The sequence below is a fragment of the Chanos chanos genome, chromosome 9, assembly GCF_902362185.1.
Source record: "Chanos chanos chromosome 9, fChaCha1.1, whole genome shotgun sequence".
In the NCBI taxonomy this organism is placed as follows: domain Eukaryota; kingdom Metazoa; phylum Chordata; class Actinopteri; order Gonorynchiformes; family Chanidae; genus Chanos; species Chanos chanos.
In genome coordinates this window covers 34,467,487-34,476,983 of record NC_044503.1, presented here as the reverse complement: position 1 = coordinate 34,476,983, position 9,497 = coordinate 34,467,487, and the positions used below count along the sequence as shown (strand labels likewise).

The window sequence follows — 9,497 nt, the reverse complement described above, 5'->3', positions numbered from 1 at the left end:
AACGAATAGGATACATGCTTACCAATTCTTCTATATTTTTTGCACAAGCTAAAATAGTTTTTATCGACTCAGCTTCATTCATTTTTCTCATATTGTGTTTACTAAGCAAAGCGACTTTATGATGTAATTACTGCGAAGAAGTTCGGTAGGTTCAGGTCTCCCTTTGACCATCAGAAGGACAGGGCAATTTACGATGGTAAGAATGGTAGACCCACAGGTCAGCCAGACAGAGCCAGACAGAGCTTTGACTTTATTCCATTAAATCTGAATGTTCTTTTGGCTCTGAGGAAAGATTCCATGACGTCCTTTATGACATCACTGTCCTCTCCTTCATTCCTTCCCTTTTTTTTTTTTTTTAATTTTTTAAAAGTGCATAAGCCTTTTTTTTTTTTCTAGAGAACTTAAGAGATATAGCAGGTTTGGGAGGGGGGTCCAACAGAAGCAGGACAGCCGGGGGAGGGGTGGGGGGGGGGGCACAGACATACACATAGAGGACAGAGGCTGGACCTGCTCAACGCGATGTCAATTATTTATGAGCGGTATGCCTGATTATAGTGAATAATTCAACTTGCCCCTGTGCACCACTGGCAAACAAGGGAAAACCATACAACAGCACAGATATGGATAAGAGAATAGCATGACACATCTGCAATCTGTTCTTCTTTGCTGTTTGTTTGAGCTGATGTCCATCCTGAGGTATTAGTAGCTACATTACCTGTTCAGTAATCTTTATTCCCCTCTCTCTCTCTCTCTCTCTCTCTCTCTCTCTCTCTCTCTCTCCTTTCCTTTCTCCCTTTTATTGTCTTTCTCTCTGTCTTCTCTTTTTCCCCTCTTTCCAGTGTATTTCTTCTCTTGAGCTTACCCTAGCAATGTGGATAAACGCCAAACGAAAGAACAACATCTGAGAGAGAAGAAAAAGAACAACAACAACAACAACAAAAAAACATGGATAGCAACACTATCACAAATTCCACTCCTTCTTCCTCTCCTCCCTCTCTCCACAGTTAAGGCTTTCATTCTGTCATCTCGCACCTCAGTGTGACGGTAGTCTGCAGATATGGATAGATCTTTTTAGCGCTCTCTCCTCTCCTCCTCTCCTGCTAAGTCGTTTTAATCCTTCTCTCTTTCTCTCTGTCTCAAAGTGTGTCTAGCACACTGTCTCCTGCTTCTTCAAAACCATGTGCATCGTTCAAATATTCTGCAGACACACACTCATGCAAACACACACACACACACACACACACACACAGATGGAAGAGAGAGAGAGAGAGAGAGAGAGAAGATATGAGGAGTGAGATTGTGTGTGTGTGTGTGTGTGTGTGTGTGTACGCGCGTCCGTGCGTGCATGCATGAAAAAGACAGAGAGACAGAGAGAGAGAGAGAGAGAGAGAGAGAGGGAGGTGAGACATTATTGGAAAAAGATGTGCGAACATTATGAAAACAACGCGAGAGAAAAAAAGTGTGTGCATGTGTGTGTGAAGAGGATAGTGTGAAAAAGCGTGTAAAAAAAAAAAAAAGAAAGAATGAAAAACAAAAAGAGTGTTTGGGGGAAGAAAGAGAGATAATAATCCTCTCTCTCCCAGTTATGCCAAAGCTTGTTCATTTGACCCTAGACCCTTTTAAAGAATCTCATGCATTTGTAAATTACTATTGACATGCTTAAGAACCCTGCAGACCTTCCCTGTTCCTACCTACTACATCTGCTACTTCCATTAATTAGTATGACTATTACTACTAAAATAACTTACTAATACAAGATACAGTAGGAAGGACATTTTTTGTTGTTGTAAATGTGTATTTGTGATCAATTCATTGTAGCAAGTAGCTTTTTTTTTAGATTTAGCTTTTTAAATCTCACACAGAAGTCCTCTGTCTCTCCTCTCTCCCTCTCTCTTTCTGTGTCCTTCACAAGGTTAAGGTGTGTTTTTAAAAGAGGAGAAAGAGAGAGAGAAAGAGAGGAAGTTTGGGGGGGGGCTAGTGTAGTGACAAGAGAGAGGAAAAGACAGAAAAGATATCAGGACATTTTAACTTTTTGGTAGAAGAAGGTTTGTGAGACACACATAATACAAACACACATATATACGTACACACACACGCTCACACACGTACATACGCACATACGCACATACACACACTCACACACGTACATACAAACATGTGCGAGAAAGGGTCGCACTTATGCAAATTTACGAAGTCACTGACGACTCTCTGATCTAGTGTTAATGTATAATATTGGGCTTATTAAATTAAGTGTCTCTGATCTCGCATGACAGAACGCCCAAACATAGCAGAGAGTTTGTAAACATTTTCCAACAAACGCACACACACACACACACACACACACAAAGAAATTAAGCATTAGAGGTTTATTTATCTCTACAGTGATTTGCATGGTAGCAGTTGGGGTGTGTTTTTGCCTCTCTTATGTGCTGCGTCTTCTGTGTTCGAAATCCAACTGCCGTCTGTACAACTGTTAAGCCTTGTATCTCCTGCCATGAAAAACGTCACGTGTGTGTAAACAAGAAGCTTGTGAGCCTGCCCAGTTTTACTGCTTAAGATTTACTTAAATGCAATTCTGAACTAAAAAAAAAAAAATTTAAGAAATTACGAAAAATTTCTGTATTTCTATTACGTCAGATTCCTTGATACAGACGTGTTTTATTTTTCTATTTTTTTGTTTCACAAATGGAAATGGTCTTTCTGATGGATGGATGGATTCATACAGAGAGATTGTGTCATAAACTGTTGAACAAAAAAAAAAAACAATGAAGACAAGTTGCATTGGGGAATGACAGTAACAATGCTGACAATGGGAAATCAAACCGTAAAGATGAGCGATGCAGATGGTAAAAAAAACGAGATACTGATTTGAGATGATGGGACTTCAGACGCATGCTTACTTGCCTAACACTTTTTGCTGCTGATGTCAATAAACAAATCATCAACACTCTGGTACTTTTTCTTACTCCATACGTTCAGCTTAACATTTTTTTTTCCTCCTTAAATTTAAACGTAAGAGTGTTCATACAACAGCATTATTATTATTATTATCATTATTATTATTATTATTATTATTATTATTATTATTATTATTATTATTAAAGGTTTGTTACTACCACCATTACTACAACAACAACAACAATAATAATAATAAAAATAATGCTACCTCTGTCAAAAAGATAGGAATAAAACACAATTGAGTACAAAACAGATTTCATTAAAAAAAAAAAAGGCGAACAGCTTTATAATAAATAAAATTCATTCATTAATATCCTTGATTTTTTTTTTTTACAGCCATTTGACAGAAAACATAACAAAAGTGGATGAATAAAAAAAAAAATTGACAGCTCACATTGTAGATTCAGCTCCTGAACAAGCAACCCTGAGTGCTCTCACACAACCAAAGACTCATACGCACAGTGCATCAAAATTAAAAAAACAAAAACAAAAAAACAACAACAACAAAGACAGGAAAAAAACATTCACTCTTGTTGGTAACTTTTTACCAGCTAGTGCAAAGACATATTCCCACTCCCATTTTTTTCTCTTTGACACAAATGTTTTTTGTTTTTCCATACAAATCCCAGACACAGGTGTGCTGGCAGTCCATATGTATCTATTTCAACAACTGGTAGAAGAACAGGCCAGTCAACACTAGCATTACCAGTATCATCCAATAAGACTTCTCTGTAAAATTCAGGGAGAGAGAGACAAAGAGAGAGAGGGAGAGAAAGAGAGAGAGAGAGAGAGAGAGAGAGAGAGAGAAAGGAGGAAAATGTTAGCTTGATACAGACTGTCAAATTTATCATGAAAAAAACTTTAACTTAAAAATGACATAGAATCAGATGACATTTTTTTCTGAGGTTCTGAAGTTGTCAGGGTCACTTCTCTTCAGTTTGTTCTTACTGGTTCACAGCTTTTTTACGGTTAACGTTGTCACATGACAGCTTTATACAGGATCTCAGGCCTGAGACCCGAAGTGAATAAGCCAGTGACTATCAGTAACAAGGGAACCCTCCCTCTGGCAAAAAACAAGACCACTCCATACTCAAAAGAGTGAGTCAAACTTTGAGGTGATGTGCATTCTTAAAAAAAAAAAAAAAAGCCCTTCCTCTATATGCGTATGTACACAGGTCATTGTGTATGTGTGTGCGTGCGTGTGTGTGTCTCACCGGCAGGAGTCTCTACAGTGAGGCTGTGTTCAGTGTGCGCATCCAGTGCTGGATGAGAAACCCTGCAGGTGACGACGGTCCCGGGCGGGTGTTCAGACGGGCGCAGAAAGAGGTGTGACGAGAGAGAGAAGGTCCCGTCACTGTGCTGGCGATGACTAGACAGAGAGGCCTCCTCTGAAAAATCAACAGCCTCCTCTGCAGATGGAGGGAAAGACAACCATTCCACCTAGTAGAACAAGACAGAGAGAGACAGAAAGAGAGAGAGAGAGAGAGAGAGGGGGGAAGAGGAGTGCAGAGTAAGACAACCATTTGTTATTTCAGAACATATTTTTATAGAAGCACACGCTCACCATTTCAACCTTAATTTCTTTTCTTTCTTTCTTTTTGTTTTAATACAAAAGACTCTTTTTTTTTTTTTCCGCCTCACAAAACTGCTGTTAAAAGGTTTGTTAAAACAAAGTTGAAAGAATGTTGTACCTCAAATGTAAATTTTCACGAGTGAAACCTCTCTAAATAAGCCCAGCTGCACAGTATTTTCTCTATGTTTCGCTCAGGTCTGCTGAAGGAAATTGTAATTCCTCAGGTCTGATATAACACACAGACCTTAACATCCAGAGGGTAGTAGCGATGACAGTGGCAACTCAGTTTCTGGGGTGACTTTCCGTCTAATGTCAGCTTCTCCTCCGAGAGTGAGACGCGGGGAGGCTCTGAGTGATGGATAAAGGAGAGAGAAAGAGAAAGAGAGAGAGAGAAAAGAGAGAGTGATTCTTTGTTTCTTTCCTCTCGTTGTTGACTCGCGTAACCTTAACGATAAACAACGTTTGGTTGAGAGACTCACGAGTGATCTGGAGCTGAATGACTTGCTGGGTCTGGAAGTCTCCGGAGCCCACGGTGCAGATGTACGTCCCTTCATCAGACACTTTCAGCTTTGTCAGAGACAGAGATGCATTTCCCTCGCTCACCAGCAGGGCGGAGTCTGCACTCGCTCCCTCCCGCTCCACATCCACTGTACAGAGCACAGAACAGATCATTAACTGAATGACTGGCTGACTGGCTGACTGACTGATTGATTGATTGACTGATTGACTGATTGATTGATTGATAAAATATTCATGTAGATAGCATATCCAGAGAGTTTGAGCTGAAAAAGCGGGATGGTTCTATAATGTGGTTTAACATAGACGGCCATGTTTTCAAACTCTATGGTTTTCTGATAGCTCTGAAGATTTACACATCCCATGTCATTCCATTTCTAACGAGGAACGCCAGAACATGCAGAATCAGCCACTGGTTCTTTCCCAATGCCAGTTGGTTTGCATCTATGTGGGCACTTAGCGTATGCAGAGACCCATTTTAGTTCCCTACATTCACCTGGGGTTGTAAAGTGGCCCCCTGAGCTTAGGAGTTACTGAAATGTGATGTACCTTGGTCAACCCCGTTTGGTCGACCCTCCAAAAACATGGCTAATCGTTTTAGGCGGGTTCTCTTTGTGATACCCCACCCAGCCTGTACAAACACTGTGATTCAAACTTGTGGACTTAGCGACAGGAAACCGAACATAACTTCCTTAACGTTTGATTTTATAAACACACAAAGCACCTTCGAATTGGAGGGACAACCTATTTCTCTCAAACCTCTTATTTTTCTCTCACCTTTTGACCCCTCTTCTCCTTCCGCCTCCTTTGCTTTCAATTCCAGAATTCTCCGCCCGTGTCCTTTGTGCTGGAGCCTCCACTCCAGCCCCACTTCCTGCTGCGGGGGCATATCGTTCTGCTGCCTAAAGCCGCAGTCCAGAGCAGCATCGCCGCCTATCGGAGCGGCGACAGATGGCGAACGAGAATACACCACGTACACAGCTTAGAGAGAGAGGGGAGAAAAAAAAAGAGAGAAAAAAAATGAGAGAAAACAGAATTGAGGATAATGAGAAAATAACAAAAAGAGGTAACTTGACGAAAAAACGTATGTCAGCTATAGCACAATATTTAGTGCTGTAAAAGACCAGAGTGATGGAGGTTCATTTTTATCAGCGTTGTAACCGAGGTCCCTCTTACTTTGGGTCAGCAAGGTGCCTGATTGGCTGAGAGGGAGTTTAAGTTTGCTCTGAATCAGAGGCGTGGCGCCCGATTCTGTTTCCTCCTCCGACAATGTCTGTAGCACTATGGTGAGACTGAGCCCGCCTCCAACCACCTGCAGGGAACCAATGAAATGAGCCGGAAGGGCGTCCGGGTCCTTCCCCCGGGGAATGTATTGGCTTATCTCGCAGGTCACTTCCTGCTCGTTACAATCTGCATGAAGAAGAATATCTGCGCCAGGGATTTCCACTGACGATACTGCCCACAAAGAGAAACAGAAAAAAGTTTGAGTCAGTCATCAATCAAATATTTATATAGTACTGTCCAGGGATCAATCAGTGTGGTCCATCAATTCGACTGGTCATCCTGGTGACTCTTAAGGTGATTTTTCAAGTTTCACTCAGCATTTTTAAACTGAAATGTACATGTTAAAATAACTGACAGAGCAGAACTCCGTGGCAGCGCTCTGTTTCGGGAAAGAACGGTGTAAGAGAGTGACGTTGGCTACGAGCACGTCGACTCCTCAGTCTTTCTTGAGTGCCAACAAGGATTAATGCTAAACGAGACTGTACACTGATTAAAAAACTGATTGTCCATGTGAAATACAACCTATATGGTTTCCAATACTTATTCCCAAACAACTAAAGTCTCCAATAAAAGCCAGCTAGCCAGTAAATGGTAGAGGCCAGGTTCAGGGTCAGACATGCGGAGATTCATGGTTTCACAGAGGTCCCAACAGTGTGTTTTCAAATGCAGATTTGAACATCTAAAAAGTAGTGATAAAAATTAGGACTGTACCAATATCTGTCGATATTCCAAAATGGACAGAGCACGGCACTTTATACAAAGCAAGATATTTTAAATAGAAATCTGTCAGATAAAAAAAAAAAACACTACTAGAAAAAAACACCACAAAAAAATCTACGGTTATTTTTTCATCCACTAGGGCTCCAGTGCCTGTTGGTACACACCCCTGTTGGTCAACTAATTGGTCACTCAAGCCACCCATGAGCCGACCCTGTAATATAAGACTAGTGCTTTCTAGATTAAGCAAATGAACTTAAATCCTTGAACTTAAATAAACATCCTTAAATCCTTAAACTTTGATGGTGGTGAACGCTCATTGTTCCATATAATCTATGCTGAAGTGACACGACTTGACTGACTAAAAAACTGACTGACTGAATGACAAGCTCTGCCAAGTGCCTCCTGCATGACCTCTGTGTGACCCATGGATCTGGATCTGTGAGGCTTCTGTAGTTTAATATTATATGAAACTAAAACTAACTGTGTTGACTGATAACTCTTCTCCCCAGAGACCTGAACTACAGTTTTTAATTTTTGTGTTACACTTCTGACTTGAGTGTATACTTGAGAGAGAGACAGAGAGAGAGACAGAGAACCACCTGGATTCTCAAAGTTAGATAGGATCGCAACATATAGAAAAAATTACAATGCAACAAATCTTTTGACAATTTTTGACAGAAAAGCAGAAATGCTGATGAGTTATCCTCGCGGGTGAACTGTAAGATGAAGCCCGTAAATGGCTCATAGTGTCTGTTGCTCTAATCCATTCTCTCATAGAAACTTAGACCGAGCTCACAGATGGACAATGCCCACCTGCTAGATTCAGTGGCGCTCACCTTTGACCTCAAAGATGAGGTCGTCCGCATTAGGGGTCTCAGGGGGGTTGTAGGGGGTCACAGTTTCGAGGTCAGAGGTCTCAGCCATGTCCCTCAGGACCAGAGTGGAAGGGGTACGAGAGAACATAGCTCCACCCCCTATTCCACCCATTCCTCCCATTCCCCCACCCTCCTCTATGTAAGAACAGGACAGCACCACATCTGCACCTCCTAGTCCTGAGACAGAGAGAGAGAGAGAGAGGCATGAGTGAATGTAAATAACACACATGCAACATGAAACTGTTGCTCAGTCCGTCATTAGCTTAACATTTAGACAGTTGCGTTAAAAAAAACAAAAACAAAACAGCTTCGATTAGTGGATCTTCGTTATGCTTGATTCGACTGGTTCTTCCTTTCTTAATGTTGATCATTTTGATGTTTGTCTGCAGGCGGCGCTAAATAAAATGCATGTTTGACAACAATAACAACAACAAATATCACTCATTTCCAAGACAGATGCACAAATAATACACTGAGCAACATCTGTGAGAAAAATATTCGCAAGAGCACCGAAAAATCTAATTGTCCGTATATTTTAAGCGCCATATGTTGAGGACTCACCGTAAGCTACTACATTCATACAGCCGAAAACTAGCATTGCAAGTGCAAACATCCCCTCACTTATAAAGCGAACCGAGTTTGGAAGAAAATTTAAATTCTTTCACAGTGTGAATCTTGAACGATTGCTGATTTTGCTCCACAAAACAGGTCGCACCAGCCAAGCGAAGATATTCACGGATACAGGTGAATTTTTGGCGAGTAGGCTCCGTCGATTCGGCTTTACTTTCGCTTTTGCTTCAAGAGTACTCCCCTAAAAGCAGCCGAGGAACGCGCTGAGAATTGTCAAAAGTTCCGCAACAGTTACAAACTGCACTTAAAATAAAATTGGTAAACCATTTTTGGTGGTTTCACTAATTTCTCAGTTAAGCATACAGACGCTTACAGACAAATAACATCACTACTTGTACTCAAGAAGTGAAAGTAAACTGTCCAATCGCTAAGGGCTGTAAACCCATTCACTCTAGGAAGACAGACCAGTCGCGGAGATTTCTAGTCATCAGCTGTTGTCAAGGTTACTAGGCGGGCAAAATCAACTTCTTTATCCTTGGATCCAGTATGGTTTAGGATTTTTTAAAAATGTAACTGTAGTAACAGAAGACAAGGTTTTAATTTAATTTAATTTTTGAAAATCTGGAATCTTACCATGGAGCTGTGACACAGACTCCCTAAGGATCAAAGCTTGATTCAGGATAGTATTACTTAGTGCCACAAAGGAGGTGTTAATCAAAGTAATGTTACAGAAATAAACACATTGACTGGAAGTTGTTATTAGTGAACTTTCTTGTTTTGCAAGTGATAATACCTGTGGTGGTTTTTCCTATTTCAGCACTCCAGGTGGCACTGTAGAGCGCTCTAATCCTCCAACTAAGAAACACTGCAGAGAAAGAGCACATAGATAAAATTGATTTCCAATGTCCTGAACTGTGGTCACATATTGCTCTCAGCTCGATAAGATTTAACCGACATGTTTGAGTAAAATTTATTGCTAACATCATAATTTTCAACAAGCA

General features: G+C 40.8%; 2 protein-coding genes across 2 annotated transcripts in view; one reads left to right on the top strand and one right to left on the bottom strand.

Moving 5' to 3' along the window:
- Positions 1 to 856, top strand: part of vamp1b (vesicle associated membrane protein 1b) — an 8,094-nt gene extending 7,238 nt beyond the window's left edge. Inside the window, exon 5 of the mRNA XM_030785483.1 lies at positions 840 to 856. Within this exon, the coding sequence (XP_030641343.1) occupies positions 840 to 856 (17 nt within the window). The remainder of the gene's footprint in view (positions 1 to 839) is intronic.
- Positions 857 to 3,616: 2,760 nt separating this feature from the next.
- Positions 3,617 to 8,155, bottom strand: tapbpl (TAP binding protein like). Its single transcript, XM_030785482.1, has 7 exons — positions 7,888 to 8,155; positions 6,224 to 6,502; positions 5,825 to 6,028; positions 5,011 to 5,178; positions 4,776 to 4,879; positions 4,173 to 4,398; positions 3,617 to 3,687 (listed from the first exon to the last, which is right to left on the bottom strand). The coding sequence occupies exons 1-7, from the start codon at positions 8,153 to 8,155 to the stop codon at positions 3,617 to 3,619; spliced, it is 1,320 nt and encodes a 439-aa protein (XP_030641342.1).
- Positions 8,156 to 9,497: the final 1,342 nt, after the last annotated feature.